Source organism: Vulpes lagopus, chromosome 3 (assembly GCF_018345385.1).
Source record: "Vulpes lagopus strain Blue_001 chromosome 3, ASM1834538v1, whole genome shotgun sequence".
In the NCBI taxonomy this organism is placed as follows: domain Eukaryota; kingdom Metazoa; phylum Chordata; class Mammalia; order Carnivora; family Canidae; genus Vulpes; species Vulpes lagopus.
In genome coordinates, this window is record NC_054826.1 from 164,452,426 (window position 1) to 164,471,152 (window position 18,727).

The following is an 18,727-nucleotide window of genomic DNA, read 5'->3' on the forward strand; positions in this document are numbered from 1 at the left end:
GTTTGAAAAATGATAATATTTTTTTCTCCTTCCATTTTTCAGATTATTGAATGTTTTGGAAGTAATAGCTCCCTTCAAGCACTTTAACAAGCTTAGAGAATTTGTTCAGATGAAGCTTCCTCCAGGCTTCCCTGTAAAACTAGGTAAGAGAATATTTATATGTAATCTCAATGTCCATTAGAAATACGGATCTGATTAGTAACATTTAATAAGAAATGTACTTGGAAGGAAAATGATTTCCTAGTTGCTTACATTTTTATAAAGTTTTCCTGTGATTACACGCATTGAGATTTATGTTTTATATTTTATGTTTAGAACTCCAACAGAGAATTAGAGAGTTCTAATTCTACTGGATTTAAGTTAAATGTAAGGGATATGCAAATATTTCATACAAGAGGGTGTGAGAACTTAAAATGCCCTGTGATAACGTTTTCTAATGTCAAATAGGGAGACTGGGTTTTAGCCCAAATTTTTAGCAGACTCTTGAGTTTCTGAACAGTGGGAATGTTTGTGGAATCCTAACAGTCACTATTCTTGGGTAAAATAATACTCATACATTTTATCTTTTAGTTTTAAATGTTTAAGCTTAATTTCATCTTAAGCAATGATCTTTCAAAACACTAAACTCCTGTTTTTGTCTGTATTTATCTTCCTAAGTATATCAGAAAACTGGGAACAGGAGACTATTAAATGGTTCTTAGGAGTTTAGGCTTAGATTTAGTGTCAAGCTTCAAGAGAGCCAGTAATACCACCCATGTTCTATTTGGATGGTCATTAAATATGCCACCAATTATTTAATCAGTGCTTGCTGTGTGCCAGATGCTTTTCTAGGGATGAGAGATGGTAAAAGTCTCTGCCCTCTTAGAGTTTACATTCCAGTGGAGAGAAAAATAAATATATAGTAAGTATAACCTTTATTTAATCCCTCAGATAGATTTTAGTTTTTTTATTCAACATTACTAAAATCACATTTCAGAATAATTAGGCCAAAATGCTTTTCTCACAGAAATAATGCTTTCATTGCTAAAAATTAAACATGACCTTCTCAACTTTACAGACTTGGAAATAAGCATTTTGTGGGTTAAAATGGATTTTAAAACATTTCAAAATGTCACTGTAGATTCCCTTTGTAATGAAAAAGTATTGAGAATCCAGTGTCTACTTGAAGAAACCAGTGATAAGATCGTAAGGTAGAAATGATTTGAAAACTAAAGCAATCAAGAGATGTGTGTTTGAGCTGCTGGTAGGGTTCATTATGTGCTCATTTTTGCAGAAGCTTAAAATCCGATTGTAATATTCTATAGCCAGAAAATAGTTGATGCATTGGACTCTCTTCTAGGTACTATATTTAAAGAGGCACAGTGACAAACTAAAACAGTGGGCAGGGATTGAATATATGAGAGTTTCTAACTATCTCTGTGTTCATATCTATTTAAGTCCCAAACCTCAGTCAAACCCACAATACAATATAGATTTGTATTTAAAAGAAATGTTTTGATTATGTGAAAAGGAAAAAAAAAAAGTAAACTATACTTCTCTGCAGGCATTTCTCTAATATAGAACCACATTCTTAACAAGGGATTGATAATCTTTTGCTTGTATACTTTAAAGTTATTGGGAATTTGTTTACCTTTCTCTCTCTCTCTCTCTCTTTTTTTTTTTTTGTCTTTTTTGTCCTTCTTTTGAATTAACTCTGTAAAACTCTGATCCTGGGTTTGTTTAATCTTCCACCAGTTTTCTTATGTGGTCAGGCTAAAAAATACAATTGAAGGGAAAATTATAAAAATTTAAAAATTGTTAATACAATTATGTTTTCAAAATCAGCCAGAGCTTTTAAATGCTAATTATGAATGACCTTTTCGCTTTTTTGCTTCTTCTCCCATTTTGCTCAAAGGCTAAATTTGAACCTCTTTTATCAGTCCCCAGTTTCTCCCACTGCTTCTTTCCACAGTCTAAGCAGGTGGTTTTTGCTTCCTTAATTACAAAAAACAATCGGAAATGAGACCTCCCTCTTACTTTCACCCCCCCCCCCCAATATAGACTTTTTTGTCCCAAGTCCCATCTTTTCCTTTATCTTTCCTATCTCAGTGGAAGTGGTACCTCTCTTCTTAACTTGAGTAATCTTTCCATTTGTACTATGGATCTGTTCTTCCATTTCTTTTAAAAAGCTTACTCTATCAGGTCTCCCCATATTTTTCTTTTATCTTCAGACTTCCTTCTCTAACTGCTTTTTCTTAGTTGTTAGGCTTTGTTCAGGTCTTTTTCCTTTCAAAATTTAACCAACTAAGTAAAATAACCCCTTTAATTCTACCCTACTCAGCACTTGGTCCTTAATCTTTGTTTTTCATAGCCAGGCTACTTGAAAGTCTAGTTTTATATCTCCACTGTTACTTTTATCTACAATTATATTGTAAAGGGGAGAAGGTGAAGGCACATAAAGGGAGGCAGAGTTTCTCTACTTCACTTGAACTGCTAAAAGGATGACACTAAAAGACTATGGCAAATTAGTTATATATAACATATATAAAATATATATAGCTAAAGAAACTATACGAAGAGGTATATTCAAAAACACTAGACAAATGAAATTCTAAAGTACTGTGGTAACCTACTGGAAGGCAAGGAAAGAAAATGAAATAAAGTACCAGAGACAACAACAAAAAGGCAGACTTAGTATGTAAATAAGTCCATTAAATGTAAATAGTCTAGATAGATTGTTACTTAATTAATATGTAAATAATTCCATTAAATGTAAATAGTCTAAATAGACTGTTTAAAAGATAGAGATTGGCAAAATGGATTAAGAAACATGACCCAAGGGATCCCTGGGTGGCGCAGCGGTTTGGCGCCTGCCTTTGGCCCAGGGCGCGATCCTGGAGACCCGGGATCGAATCCCACATCGGGCTCCCGGTGCATGGAGCCTGCTTCTCCCTCTGCCTGTGTCTCTGCCTCTCTCTCTCTCTCTGTGACTATAATACATTAAAAAAAAAAAAAAAAACTTAAAAAAAAAAAGAAACATGACCCAAGTGTATGTTCTTTTCATGCCTCCAAATATGATATAGGAAGGTTGAAAGTGAAAGGATGTTTCATGTAAACATTAATCAAAGGATAACAGGAGTAACTCTCTTAATGTTAGATAAAGTAGATTTCGGAGCAAAGAAAATGATCAGAAACAGATAGGGATATTTTATAATGATGAGAGGATCAATTCAAGAAGAATGGCAATTCTACATGTATATGTACCAAAGAACAGAGCTACAAGGTAGGGGAAACAAAAACTGAAAGAAATGAAAGGAAAACATCTAAAATTATAATTGGAGACTTCATCACTCTTCTTCCCTAAACAGTTGATATAACAACTAGACAGAAAATCAGCAAGGATACAGAACACCTAAACTACAGCACTTAATTGGCATTTACAGTACAGTTTACCCAACATTAGCTAAATACACGTTCTTTTCACACGCTCATGAAACTTCCTATACCAGGGTAGGGCAAATCCTGGGCCATAAAACAAACTTCAATAATTGTAAAATAATAAAAAAATTAATCATTATATATTCATGCTAGACAATAAGAGAAAAAGAAGAGCAAAATAAACCTAAAGCCAACAGAAAGAAGGAAATAACAGTAGAAATCTGTGAAAGAGGAAACAAAACAAATCTTGAATGTCAATGAAGCAAAGAACTGGTTCTTTGAAAAGATTGATAAAATGAACATATTTGCAGCAAGACTGATAAAAAGGGAGAAAACACAAATTATGAAAATAAGGAATGATATTGGATAGTACTACAAGCCTGCAGAAATCAAACGGATAATAAATACAGTAAAGAATGAAATGGAGGGAACAAAGGCATTCAGAGCAGAAAGAAAGAAAACCTTTTGTTTGCAAAAGACATAATTCTGTAAGTAGAAATCCTGGTGATTCTACCAGAAACCAGAATTCATGAGTTCTGCAAGATGGCAGGATACAAATTAAACATAAAAAAACCAATAGTATTTCTAAATACTAGCATTGAACACATAGACATCAGAATTTAAATATTAAGTACTATTTACAATTAGACAATTGTAAAAAAAATACTTAGGCATAATTTTGACTAAACATATACATTTTTTATATGTTGAAAATCATACAACACTAATGAATGAAATTAAAGGAAGATCTAAACAAATGGAGAGACATACCATGCTCATGGATTGGAAAATTCAACATAGGAAAGATGTTCATTCTCCCCAGTTGCTATGCAGGTTTAGCATAGTTCTTGCACTGATCCCAGCAATAGTTTTTTGTAGAAACAGACAAGATTATTTTAAAATTTACATGGGAAGGCAAAGAATCTAGAATATCTGTATTAGTTTTCTAGGGCTGCTGTAACAGAATACCACAAACTTGGTTTGTTTAAACAATAGGGATGTATTTTCTCATGGTTTTGGAAGTTACAAATCTGAGGTCTCTTTCGTGGGCTTCCGGGGCTATCCATGCCTCTCCCCTAGCTTCTGGCGATTTTCCTTGTCTTCTAGAAGAGTCACTCTGATCTTTGCCTTCACTGAACTTCACATGATGTTCTTGCTGTGTGTCTCCAAATTTCCCCATTTTTAAGGACGCTGATCATATTGGATTAGAGATCACTCTAACGACTTTTAACTTGATTACTTCTGCAAACTGCAGACCCCATCTCCAAAAGAATAGCCAAAACAATTTTGAAAAAGAATAAAATGTGAGTTGTCTATTCAGTTTCAATATTTACTGTATAGCTGTAGTAATCAAGATTGTGTGCTACAGGCTGAGGGATGAATATATAAACAACATGACAGACAGAGAATCCAGAGATAGACCCTCATAAATATGCACACTAATTTTTTATAAAGATGCGATAACAGTTCAATGGAGGAAAGATAACCTTTTCAACAAATGGACATCCAAAGGCAAAAAAAGGAACCTCTGCCTAAGTCCTGCAGTTCGTATAAAAGTTAGTTGAAAAGGGATCATGGACTTGAATCTACATATAAAATGTAAAACTTTAAAACTTTTAGGAAATAAACAGAAAAAAACCTTAGGGATATAGGTTTAAGCAAGGAGTTCTTAGACTTCATAAGCATTATGTGTGAAAAGAAAAATCAATGAATTAGACCTCATGAAAAGTGAAGACTGTTGGCTCTCTGAAAGACTTAGTTAAAAGAAAGAAAACACAAGAACTTTTAAAACTCATCAGTAACAGAACAGGCCCATTAGAAGAGGGCAGAAGACACAGACATTTCACCAGAGAAAATACGTAACTGGAACGTAAGCACATACACAGTGTTGAGTCGTATTAACCATTCGGGAAAGGCAAATAAAACCACAGTATCACTTTGCACCCCGAACAGAATGGCTAAAATAAAACGTGTGCAGATGTGGGAAAAGTGGAGCACTCAGTACGGGCCGAGTGTCTTTGTCGTAGCCCCGAACTAGAGGCAGCCAGCTGTTCACTGCATGTTCTCTCTTCCACTCTTAACTGTGTTTATAACTGATACTCCTGTTGTTGAACCTGCTGGCTCCGCTCTGTGATCGTTCTGGTCATCTCTCCAGGATTTGACTCTGTTGTGTACAGTCCTCATCCCCGTGAATGACAGGTCGTCTTCAGGTTTCCTCTGACTTCTTGGACAGAATTCTCTCTCGATCGTCTCCCTGCGTGTCTGCTCCTTCTGGAATGCGTCTCTCCTTTTACTCGTCGGCCTCCGTGACATTCTCATCACATCTGCCCACACAGTGCACGTCACTTCCCTGCTCACGACCTTCCACTGGTTCTCCTTTTCATCCAGAGAAATAGCCAAAGACTTGTTGACCTAAACCCCACCTGATCTGGGCGCCTGTCTCTCCTCCTCCTGTTCATCTTCCTTTCACTCACCTGTCAGCCACACTGGCCTCTTAGCTGTTCCCAGGATACACGGGACACTGTCTTTTTTAGGGCTGTTGTACTTGTTCCCTCTGCTTGGGATTTTTTTCCCTCTGGGCAGCTGTATGGTTCACGGCTCAGGTCTTTGCTGGAAGGTCACTTAATTGAGGTTTTTCTCATGACCACCCTGGTCAAGAGCTCCAACACGGAGACTCCTTTCTCCCCACCGTGCTTTACTACCTCTCTCTATATTCTTAGTCACACTTACTTTCACTTATTTCCCGTGTCTCCCAACCAGGATATAATCTCCATCGATGAATTTTTTTTTTTTCTCCTGCTCACTTGTTTTTTCCCTTGTTTCCAATGCCTAAGATGGGTCATTAACTTTTTCTGAAGGATAGTAAATATTTTAGGCTTTGCGAGCCATATGGTTTCTGTCACAACTACTTAATTCTTGTTGGAAAACAAAAGCAGCCATAGACAGTAAGTAAATGCATGGCATCATGTGTTCCAATAAACTTTACTTAGGGGCATTGGAGTTTAAACTTCATGTAATTGTGTGGGTGTGTGTTTTTAACCATTACAAAATGTAAAATTATTTGTTATTTGTATTTCTTTTGTATTAGAATGAAGAGAAATCAGCTCAGGGTCCGAATAGTATATATATACACTATGATATGAATAGAAAAGATGCCAGAATGTGAAAAGTACAAATATATCTGTCTCTTGGCCCCAAGAAAAAGATAAGAGCCTGGGGGACTCTGTCTTAATAGGTTTAAGGTTGGGAAGCCACGAGAACTTGTATTTGTGATGTGATTCTTTTTTTTTTTTTTTTAAAGATTTTACTTATTTATAAATGAGAGAGAGAGAGGCAGAGACACAGGCAGAGGGAGAAGCAGGCCCCATGCAGGGAGCCTTATGTGGGACTCGATCCCGGGTCTCCATGATCATGCCCTGGGCCGAAGGCGGCGGTAAACTGCTGAGCCATCACCCGGGCCGCCCTTGAGATGTGATTCTTGATGCCTTGGTGTGTCTCTCTCTCCACCAATACAAAGCCCTTCTCCAAAATAGACGCACCCACTGTTGGACACATATTAGGACTCATCAGGGTCCCGAGTATTCAGTGCTTCCTTACATTTAAGGGGCGTGGATATCTCGGATAGTATTTCTAGTCTGTAAATAGATAAACATTTTACAATGCTGTCATTGATCGTCCTCTCTAGATATTCCCGTGTTTCCTACGATCACAGCCACTGTGACTTTTCAGGAGTTTCGATATGATGAATTTGATGGCTCCATCTTCACTATACCTGATGACTATAAGGAAGACCCGAGCCGTTTTCCTGATCTTTAGCTGACATGGAAAGTGATGTCCTCTCACAAGGAAAGCAAGCAGACAGATACAGAGACCCAGAAGTGAATCCAAGTAGAAGGGACAGGTGTTCTGAGAAGAAAAGGGAATTACATTGAGCCGACACATCAGTAATACGATACAATGAGATGGGCCTTTAAAAAGAATTTCGGCAAGTTTCCTGATGTGCCATTTTCAGTCTTTTTAAAAATATACATATTATAAGTGTAATAGTTTGACACCTTAATGACCCTGAGTACTTCTTATGTAAAACAGCTATAAGTGCTGTGATTTGTTTTTAAAGATTTTTACACTTCTTGTTGAAATATATATGCATATAAATATATCTATATCTATATCTATATCTAAAACACTCCTGGACCATTAACATAAATTAAATGTCTTAAGAGATATGAAGCCCTTTTAAACTTGTCATCTTATATTCAAGGTGACATTTATAAATATTCCTTCAAGCTTTGTTTTCATAAAATGTAAACTATGTAACATTATGTATAGTTCAGTAATTTGAATGTTTGTTCAATATAATGAACTAGAAGGAATGCAGTTTTCTGTAGATGAATGAACCAAATGGTAACCATTAAACAATTGCATTTATATGTTGCAATACATTTCAGAAGGAGCGTTCACTCTGCAGGGAATAAGGTACCTCCTTTAGCACCTTAGTGCAATTCATTGTGGTGCTATTTGTTTTTACCTGAATTCTTTCTTCAATGGAAAATGTTTGTTACTAATCTTCCTTTCATAGAACCTCTATTTTTTCTTTTTTTTTTTTTCTAAACCTGAGTTTAAAAGTCCTTTTTGTGTTCATGATAAGGTATGGTTAGCATGCTTAAAGATACTCCTCTTCCAAATCTCAGCACTTTAAAAAAACTCCAAATTTTTAAACTCGCTTCCTAATAAGTGCACATCATTCTGATTATTCTGTTTGTTTTTAATGGAATATGGATGCATTCGTGTCAGTTAAAAAAAAAAAAATCCACCCACGTACTTTGGACATCCCTACATACTTAATGCTTTCAAAGTAAGGTAAAAAAACATTTTATATGCTAACAGAATATATTTGTTACAAGCTAAATTCCAGAAATGTACACAGGATTGACGATTCCTACTGTTTATTTTTTTAAGTCACGAGAAAATATTTATTGATTTTAATCTCTAAAGTGAAATCATGCATTACTCATTTTTGCATTTAAAAAATTTCATATTTATTCCAAGACGGTTTAAAGGTCCAAGACTGAAAATAAATTAGGGAGAATCATGTTTAACAGTCATAAAATGTTATGTTGTATTAAAGAGCTTAGCTAAAAAATGTTTTTTAAATGTATCCTGATCAATGTGTCAGAATGCATCTGTCAAATTTTGTAGAGTGACCAATAGTCTAAACTTTTTCCAGGATTTTAAATAATTTGAATGAATTTAGAGACTTTTATTGAAGAGATGATTTATTTAAAAATCCAAAGCATCAACCATAAGAAAATTTTATAATAAACATCTATAAAGCTGCATCTTCCATGCTGAAACACGACATTGCATATGTTGACATTTTATTACATTTTATAATGAAGTGATCATAGTTACAGATTCAAAGACCAATTACTCCCACCGTATGTGGGTCTGTTGAATTTCGCGGAAAGAGCTGGTAAACCCAGATTAGGTTTATGGACTAGAAGTTGATCCCTGTTATTTTGGGAAGGCTTGATGATCAGGGGACTTGGAGGTGGAGTCCTCCCGTGGGTGGGCCGGGCCCTCCCCGCCCTCCCCGGGAGCGTGCTGTCCTGCAGGCAGGTGCTGCGGATCTTGCACACGTGCGGACGACCTGACGCAGAAGCAGCGTGGCAGCCTGCGGCTTGGGACTTGGGTTCCTCGGAGCTGTGACTGGCTTGCTGGGGTACACTGGAGGTAGGGAGACTACTGAAAACTTTTGCACTTGGATTTTGTTCTTAACTCCTCTCCTTTTCTTTCATAAAGAGTAGTAGATTATCCATTCCGAGATGTCTTTGGTCACAAAGGACAAGCAAATGTATCTCTTACGATGGTGAAAACAAGGAGTCAATAAATGCAAATAAACTTTTCACAATATTAGACTTTTCAAAATGTGCCTTTTAATCCAGTTGTTGAGTGCAGCGAGCGCTGTGCGCGCGCTGTGTCCCGGTGCCTGAAGCGCCCGTCCGTGACCCTACATTCTGATAATCTCACGTGAAAACCTAGGTTTTGCGGGAGTCCACAAAGTCCCACAAGCCTTCCATTTGTGAGCGAAGCAACTGTTGGAAGTCGGGAGGCGGTAACGGGGTCATCCTCGGTGACCCCTGAGGAGTGCTCGGTATCCCTGCCCTAGGACAGGCGTCCCTGCAGGACAGGATTCCTGTCCTCAGGGAGATGCTCCCCGAGACCCAGGTCTCCTCCGTCTGCACCTGTCGGGTGTCACAGGGGGAGCATCGGGTGTCACAGGGGGAGCATCGGCCAGGTGCGGTGGTTGCCGGGAGCGCAGGTACAGGTGACAGTCTGGACGCCGCGCTTCGGGGAAGCTGAAACCCTTTCCATAGCTGAGCCCTCAGCGGCGGGGGCGCGGCTGCCACCACCCCCAGTCAGGAGGCTCCGCGACTTCACTTCTAAGGGCCACTGGGGGCGGAGGCCCTGCCACAGACGGGATCAGCGCCCAGTTTGTACCTTGTGCGCATCACACATTCTTACACCAGAGGGAAATGTTACAGGGTCATGAGAAAAAGCCTGCAGGTCCTGCGGGGGATGGAGCCCTGGGGGGGTGGAGCCCTCTGGGGGAGGGAGTCCTGCAGGGGGGGGGGGTGGTGGTGGGGAGCCCTCGGGGGGATGGAGCCCTGGGGGGCGGCAGTGGTGGATGGCGCCCGCGCTCTCCAGGTGCAGCGGACCGCAGCCCCGGGCCGGGCTCCCCGTCCTCATCCCACGGACCCAAGGCCCCGGCACCCCGGCACCGTCCGTCTGCACAGGGGCCCCGGCCCCGGCGAGGAGCCACCCCTCCGGCCAGGGAGGGGGGCGGGGGGCCGGGACGTGGGGAGGCGCAGTCGCTCACCTGGGCAGTGGGCCCCAGGCCCCCGCCCCTCGCCCACTGCCCTGGCCCAGCCGGGGGCGCCCCCACCCCCCACCCCGCCTGGGGTGGGGATGACGGACACCCACGTGGGAGCCAGGGACCTGGAAACGTCGCGGCCCAGCGCCTCGCTCGCTGCCAGGGCCGCTGCCAGGGCCGCTGTGCTCGGACTCCAGAAGGCCGCGGGGGAGTCCGCTGGCGCCCCTCGGACCCCCGGGGTGCAGCCCAGGGCGTCAATAAACACAAATGCAGGTTTACAGGAGCATCAGCATAAGTTTAAGGGTTTTATTATCAAAGTCTTGTAAAACAATTTCAGAAACTGTACATCAACATGGCACAGACTGTAGCCTACTTTTGCTTTTACTGCACAAAAGTGAAGCTCGAAACTCCTGTAACTAAGAAAACAGTCGCCTAACTACTTTGCATTTAACATGGAATCACCGTGTGCATAAGGTTACTACTGCAGTAACAGTAACACAAATTTATTGGTTTTATACAACTCGAGATCAAATAAAAAGTACATTATCAAGTAGATTTGTCTTATTTTAAAAGCATATGAAGGTCAATTTAAAATGCACTACCCCTTTTTTCCAACACTGAGATTAAAACAAATTAATAAAAGACTGGAAAACTGACAATCGGGACGAGAGAGAACTTCCTTTTGCAGATGGACTCAGGATAGGCAGACGCGTTCACTGATGTCACGACGTGGAATAAATTATTTCAGGAAAACAAATTCCCAAACACCTTATGAAAAAGTATACAACTCTACTTCAAAATACGCTACTGACCCACTGCCGGAGGCCGCTTCCTCTGAAATCTGGTTTCTGTAATTAGAGCCTAATCAGCCATCAAAAAAAGGTTAGTGCATATATATAACCTTTCAGAGTTAAACAAAAGCCACGAAAATTCAGCCACGAGGCTTAAAGGATTATCTATTTCAAATGTTCATTTTCAGATGTAACTAGAAGAATGTTAATTTGTCATGTCAACAAACAAGACCGTAAGGAGATCCATCATGTTGGAGGATTTTAATGACATTTAGGATATTCCTGCCACAATTAACATGCAATCAGTGCATTCCCTACAGGGCTCTATTACGGCAATGAATCAAATTCTAGAAATACTATAAGTGAACTGACTTAATAGAGAGGATCATACACAGAAACAATCCATGCCTGCTGGAGACGCATGCAGCTTTTCGTTGTGTTGTGAAGCAGCACCAGGTTGGTACAACTGCTTGGTCACTCGATCAGATCTCACCACGTCAACAACTGGTTACTCGTGTATCGTTTTCTAGAAGCTTTGGGGTGTAAATGACTAGTATCACTATCAGGAGCTTTATGACCATTTGTAACTCAGAGCTGTGCACACCTAGGTCGGAGATGAACAAGTACAGCGTTGAGGTCGCACGAGGAATGACACTGATGCATGTTTACAGGCGGGCGCCACGGGCCGGGCTCAGTCACTCATGTCCATGTCCTCTTCGTGATGGTCATCCCCATTCACTTTGGATTCCCGGAGGGCGTCGCCCGGCCCCTTCTCCACCGAGCACTCCTTCGTCTTAGGGGAACTCGGTTCGGCTGCCTTCTTCTCCTCCTTCTTCTCCTTCTCGCTGTCGTAGCCCTGCTCCTCTTCGTCGTAATCCCGTGTGACCTGCTTTGCCAAGGAGAATAAAGAAGTAAACGTCTTTCCAGAAAGACCGGCTGGCAAGATCCCCCAGGCTCCCCCGAGCGCCGGAGCAAACCCGTTTGTAAACCTACTTTGACGTCTTTGTCGCTCTCCGACTTTCGTTCCCGGTCCTTCTCCTTGTCTTTACTTTTCTTCTTCTTGCTTGTTGATCGTTCCCGTTCATCTCTGCTTCTCTCTTTGTCTTTATCTTTCTTCTTCTCCTTTTTATGTCTAGGGGGACAGGGACACAGCCTCAAACCGATGTGCTCTACACACCGCTTAGTTCCGCGAGTGCGGCCGCACAGCCTGGGTCAGGGCACAGGGCACCGAGCCACAGGAAGACCAAGGGGAGAGGGGTTGAGAGCGCAGGGGGGAGGGGGGGCGACGACGACGACAGACCCGGGGCCCCAGCACCGACATCCTTACCTCCGAGGGGACGGCGAACGCGACAGCTTTCTTTTAGGCGACCGAGGCTTTTTGGGAGACCGGGTGCCACTGCGACTCCGCCGCCGCCGTCTCTCTCTAGAAGCACAGACGCACCAACCACGCTTACACGCGGCCCCGTGCCTGCTCCTGCGGCGGCAGCTCGGTTCTGGAAGGCGCTGTTCCTCCGTGCCCCCCCCCCCCCCCGCCCACGCGGCCCCTCCTGCTTCGGGCGCTGCCTCCGCGACTCAGGGACCCGCAGGGGGACCACCACCGAGCAGAGGCACAGAGGGACACCTGACTCCACACGCCTGCTCAGGCTCCTCCTCACCCTTCGCCCCGTGACCCCCCAGGCCCCCAGCTCTCAGGCTTCGTCACACGGTCCCTGCGGCCCTGAACCCGCACAACCGCCCCCCAGGGTAACCCAGGCGGAGCGGGGTTCGCGCCTCTGGGGAGGCCGGAGGCGAGGCCATGCCCAGGCCGCACTGTGGTCCAGGGAGGACGCCTCCGAGGCCCCCGTGCCCCCGCCCTTAGCCCCGCTCCTCGGCCACCATCTAGCCGCCGCCTCGACCTGCCCCTTGTGGACACTTCACGGACACTTCCTGCCAACGGGGTGGGCACCACGCGGCCGGGGACAGGCGGCTGTCCCGCGTGCTGCCCCAGAGCCTCTAGGGGACACCTTCCCTCTGTGAACCGCTGAACGGTCCTCCTCGGAGGCCCGGACCCCTGTTGACCAGAGTTAGAGGACACGCAGGCGGACTCCTGGGCTGCCGGCGCAGGCTGCTAGGACACTTGCGAAGACGTGTCTGTGTGGCCATGGCGCTTTACACCCCCGGAGGGAACTACTGTTGTCAAGAAATCCGGACGTTTTAAGGAATGGCCAAATGTTTCGCAAAGCATCTGCCCCATTTTACGTTTCTACCAGCAACGCACAGAGTTCCAGTGTCTTCACATCCTCCCCAACCACTGGTTATCATCTTTTTAAAAAACATCGAAAGAAACAGCACGACGCGCGGTGCTTCTGATCTGCTCTGCCCTCAGCCTCTCACGACCCACTGGCAGTTGGTTACGCCTAGAATCCTTCGCACGTCCTAGGTAACAAGGGCCTTACTAGTTTCTCTACGACTTGCAAGCACCTCCTAGCACTCTGGGCCGTCCTGACTTTCTCGATCGTGTTCTCTGACACACACGCCTGTAGGAGCGATGATTTCCAATTTTTCTCTCTCTTTCATTGCCATCGAGGAAACCACTACCAAATGCAATGCCGTAAGAGTTGATTCTATGTTTTCTTCTCGAAAGTTTGTTTGACTTTTATATGTAGGTCTTTCATCCACTGAGCTGTTTTTTATAGAGCCTGAGCCTCCCAGTGAATCTGCACAATCAAGATACCACAACACAGCCCGGCAGCGTGACAGTGCAAGCGGGTGTGGAGACGATGGAAGCAGGTGACGCTTCCTACAGGCGTCGGAACCACCTCAGGAGTGAAAAATACAGGTTCTGTGCAGTGAAGCTGCAACACCGAATTTTTCACTGTGGCAAAATAAAGGACCTAGATCGGAACTTACATACAAGGCCTCTCATTTTATCAATAAACTGGTGTCTGCACGTGGATATTTTAAACATGACGTAATGAAGTTAATGTAGCACTTGAGCGTATCCTCAGTCATTAAAACGTCACAGACAGACCGAATCAGGATGTGCCATGTATTTGGCAAACCTAGAACCTGACCTCTGTTGAATTCCATGTCATTTCAAATAGAACGCTGGAAAACACGGAGTAAAAACCCTTCGCATTATTCTTCACAAATGGCCTGTAAAGAACGTCGACACTGACGTATGCACCTACGAACTGGAAACCATTTCATGCCCACGGCCCACGGATATTCTTGCGCAAGTTATAAAAGGTGCCGAGAACACAATGCCACCCCCTCACCTGCTTGCACTTCTGGAACGTCTGGCTGTGCTGTAACTTTTTGGTGGTGTTTTGGAACGTTTCTTTTCTTTGTCTTCTTTCTTTTTGTCTCTAATAAACAAACACAATTTTAACGAACGCATTAAATTAACACAGCGCTGCAAATAACACGGGCACAACGAGCTCCGCTGCCACTCTTAACAGAAGAATGACACCTCCTTACAGAAACGAGCTGAAGTGGGCAGATCAGTGGGAAATAACTTAGAGACAAATTCCACTTCCTGCTGTTCCACATAAACTTCTCTCCAATAGAGCAAAACAGACTATGCGGTGAAAAAATAATACAGGATGTTGTCCAATTTCCTGGTACGCTGGCAACAGACACCAACAGTTTTCACAACGATCTCCAGGCTCCTCATCGGCCCCTCTCCTCCCAGCTGGTCACCAGCTTCCCCACTCACACGGCCCTGCGTCCGCTACTCTCAGGCCCAAACCCACAAAGTGCCGCCACGTCTAATCAGTTACCAATATTCTTCCCAAGCACATACCCCGCGGGGCTGCTGACCTTTACACCATGGACCACGCCCACCTTCTACTTTCTCCTGCTCCTGCTACACGTTCTGGGCTCTCCAAAGCTATCAGAAAAATACCCCATCACACTGGGCTGTTCCCACACATACCTCGTTCTCAATCTTTCACATATTCTTGTACATTTACTTTTATTTCCTGGAGCATTTCCCCTAGATTACCCTTCCCCCCAAGATCCTGGGTAAAGGTAATCAACATATTTGTTGAATGGGAAGTCCTTCACCCACACCTATACCTATCTTCGACTGTAACGGCAGAGATTGGAAGTATCCCTCCATTCCTTCTCTTTTTTAAAGATTGTATTTATTGATTCGCAAGGGGCGGCGGCGGGGGGGGGACAGAGACCCAGGCAGAGGGAGAAGCAGGCTCCATGCAGGGAGCCCAAGGTGGGACTCGATCCCAGGACCCCGGGGTCACACCCAGGGCCAAAGGCAGATGTTCAACTGCTGAGCCACCTGGGCCCCCCAGTATCCCTCATTCCTCTTGTTTTTCTAAGCCCTTCCCCTCTTTGGTCACCCTGCTTCCATGACTTACCCCCTCCTCGTTCCAATTCTTTAATTTCTAGTTACTGTGAGTCGCCCTTAAGGAGACTCCCTCATGTTTCCCCAAACTGATCCTCTATCAGAAATCTTTTCAAAGTACACATTTGAAAGCAGTAACCCCCAATCCTGTAACTTTTCCGTCTGTTCCCACTGCCTCCTGGGGCAGGTACAAACTCCACAGGGGCAACACCACAGCCTCCGGTTTGTCACCTGTCCCCCAACACCTCTTCGATCTCATCTAGTTTCCCCGGTGCTACTCGCTACCCTGCCATTCCAGGTACTTAGGCCAACTCTGTAAACAACATCCTCTGCCTGCAGCCACGCTCCGAAGTGCAGTCAACCCCGTCAACGCAACCACCAGGCACTTCTCAATCATCTTCCCAAACTACTAACAAGGAGCCTTCCTTGGTAATTACCTTGATCCCACTCGTATAAAAAAAGGCCCTTGAGGGAAAGCATGCCCAACTCCTCTTTGTATGATACACATTTCATTATTCAGCTTTGCTTAATCAATTGGATTAAGAGAACCCACTCTGTAAAATATAATAACTAAAAGCCTCCTCACAGCTGAATACTCAGCAGAGCTACCCCCAAAACTTTGTTCCCAGTTGACTTACATGCTCACCAAGAAAAACTTTTTTGGACTCTGATTATTTTTAATTACATAATTAAATATATAAACGGACAATAGACAGTATAAAAAGTCGCTTCTAGAAAATTAGGCATATATTTTAGAAACAAACAGTTGCTAAAAAAACACTAGCATTGTGCAATTATACGTGTGCGACAACTATAAATGTGAAAAAAATAATAAAAGCCTAAGCCCTTTTTTAAAATTTATTTTTTAAATCTATTTTATTTATTCATAGAGACACAGAGACAGAGAGGCAGAGACACAGGCAGAGGGAGAAGCAGGCTCCCTGCAGGAAGCCTGATGTGGGACTCGATCCCGGGTCTCCAGGATCATGCCCCGGGCTGAAGGCAGACGCTAAACCCCTGAGCTACCCGGGCTGCCCACTAAGCACTTTTTAAAAGTGATAGTTCTCTTGCCACTGTGAAGGTTGTTCAAGTGAAAATACAATGACATGGCAAATGTTACTCAAGACTACATATTAGGGATCCCTGGGTGGCTCAGCGGTTTGGCGCCTGCCTTCCACCCAGGGCGTGTCCTCGGGGTCCCAGGATCGAGTCCCATGTCGGGCTCCCTGAGGTGAGCCGGCTTCTCCCTCTGCCTATGTCTCTGCCTCTCTCTCGCTCTTTTCATGAATAAATAAATAAAATTTTAAAACAACAACAAAAAGACTACATATTAATTGGGACCCCTGGGTGGCTCAGCGGTTGAGCGTCTGCCTTCAGCTCAGGGCGTGACCCCAGGGTCCTGGGATCAAGTTCCGCATCGGGCTCCCTGCAAGGAGCCTGCTTCTCCCCCTGCCTGCGTCTCTGCCTCTCTCTGTGTCTCTCAGGAATAAATGAAAAATCTTTGAAAAAAAAAGAAGACGACGGACTGCCTATTATCTTAAAAGGGTTTGGCCCTATATGAAAGACCACTGCTGAAAGAATGCATGTTTAAGTCAAAATAAAATGTTAAGGTATGATGACTGTTTAATGAATCCTCAACTTTAACCTTCTAACTCATTCCAATCACGAGATAAGGAGACTGTCTTAAACACGGCTCAGTGTTTACCATCTAGCAATGCTTAATGTTTATAAAGTGCCAATAACGGGATTTTTTAAAGGTGAATTAAGGCATAGTTGTCTGCCATAAACTTTCCAGCATATCAGGAGGAATGGTGGTAGCACTATAGCCTTAGCAGGGTTGAGTGGAAAGAAGGAAATGAAAGAAGGTAGTAGGTCAAGTAAAAATTTTTACTACAAAGAAATCTTATGTAGGTTTTCAGCTATAAGGAGAAATCTCAAGTTTACAAATTTTAAATAGTTCCTTTATCCAATCTAACCCTAAGTCCTTTCATCAACTCTTTTGTCAGTAAGTAGCCCGTATTTAGGATCTTGGGAACTCTCAAATCTGTCTTCTCAACTAATGTCAATGGTCCACCGTACCTGGTTTTTGATGTGCTCCTTGACCTTCTACCTCTCTCTCTAGAATGAGATCTTCTCCGCCTTGGACTTTTGGATCGTCGCCGACTCCTTGACTTAGAATGTGATCTCCTTCTTGATCTGCTTCTTGACCGCCTAATCATGCAAAAGAAAGCCAATACACATTAATAAAGGTAGAAAGGCTAGGTTTGTGACTGGCTCACTAGCATCAAATGATTCAGATATATGGGTTACCCATCAATAAATGGGGGTAAATTTCAATCGGCTGCTGGTATTATTTAGTCCATAAATAAAACTTTTTATCTTAAGATTTTCGTATCTTGGAGTGACTGGAGGGGTGGGGGGTGGGGGTGGCAGGGGGCGGAATCTCAAGCGGATCCCGCAGCCAGATGGCAAGGCTTAATCCCAGAACCCTGAGATCGTGACCTGAGCGAGCCAAAACCAAGATTCGGATGTTCGACTGACTGAGGCACCACCAAGGGGCCCCTAAAACATCTTTGATACCCTAGAAATGAATACTTAACACCTGGAATTTCTCACCTTTTAATCTTTTTACTCAACCTGTCAAGAGTCCTATGCCTCTGACATTACAACTCTGAACCTGAAAATCGTGCTAGAGAAGAAGGAAAATAAAAAGTATCTGATTCATTAGCAGCATCTTCCACAACTACATAGAATATTTTAGCATGTGCATTATGGGATTCCTCACTACTGCAAGTTAAGTCTATTTATCAATACCCAACACTTATGTGTGCTTACTACATGCTTTAAATTATTCTCAGCATAAGTACTGACATAATAAACCATAATAAGGCATATTATTCCCATTCTATAAAGGAAACCACTTAGTGTGTTGTTGCCTTCTACAATTTCTAGTTGTTCTCTGAAATACTATTTCACTTCTCTGATTTATAATTTGAGAGAAAGCCAAGCAATGGAGCCCGATATAGATCTATACAACTCAGCACAAACTGCTGCTTTTACTCTCATTTCCCTTCAAAACTGTCACTGCCTCTACATCATCACCTCTTTCCTGTCACATAACAGAAGCGCTTCTCTGCGCCCTCTCCCTGTTTCCTCAATCCTGTACACGTTCTCTTCCAGGGCTTCAGAAGCACAATTAACATTATGATGTTGTCACTAATCCTTTTGTTTTATTCTCTTTTAAGAATAATTTTAAAAAATTGCATCCTTTGCTTAAGACTTTTATCATTTAACTTCTAG

At 43.1% G+C, this 18,727-nt stretch overlaps 2 protein-coding genes across 18 annotated transcripts in view; one reads left to right on the forward strand and one right to left on the reverse strand.

The window, feature by feature from the left end:
* The window catches only part of ANKRD13C (ankyrin repeat domain 13C), a 95,367-nt gene extending 77,353 nt beyond the window's left edge, over positions 1 to 18,014 (forward strand). For 2 of the 3 annotated variants that reach the window (XM_041748031.1, XM_041748033.1), the window contains 2 exons: positions 43 to 143; positions 7,103 to 9,328. In XM_041748031.1, the coding sequence (XP_041603965.1) occupies positions 43 to 143; positions 7,103 to 7,233 (232 nt within the window). In that variant the 3' untranslated portion in view covers positions 7,234 to 9,328. Of the gene's footprint in view, positions 1 to 42; positions 144 to 7,102; positions 9,329 to 17,549 lie in introns of those variants that run through there. The other variant, XM_041748032.1, reaches the window with a different exon arrangement.
* Positions 10,584 to 18,727, reverse strand: part of SRSF11 (serine and arginine rich splicing factor 11) — a 41,487-nt gene continuing 33,343 nt past the window's right edge. For 11 of the 15 annotated variants that reach the window (XM_041748034.1, XM_041748035.1, XM_041748036.1 and 8 more), the window contains 5 exons: positions 17,507 to 17,638; positions 14,340 to 14,429; positions 12,410 to 12,505; positions 12,076 to 12,214; positions 10,584 to 11,971 (listed from right to left, as the gene is read on the reverse strand). In XM_041748034.1, coding sequence (XP_041603968.1) covers positions 11,774 to 11,971; positions 12,076 to 12,214; positions 12,410 to 12,505; positions 14,340 to 14,429; positions 17,507 to 17,638 — 655 coding nt within the window. In that variant the 3' untranslated portion in view covers positions 10,584 to 11,773. Of the gene's footprint in view, positions 11,972 to 12,075; positions 12,215 to 12,409; positions 12,554 to 14,339; positions 14,430 to 17,506; positions 17,639 to 18,727 lie in introns of all 15 variants that reach the window. The other 4 variants (XM_041748038.1, XM_041748050.1, XM_041748049.1 and 1 more) reach the window with 4 other exon arrangements.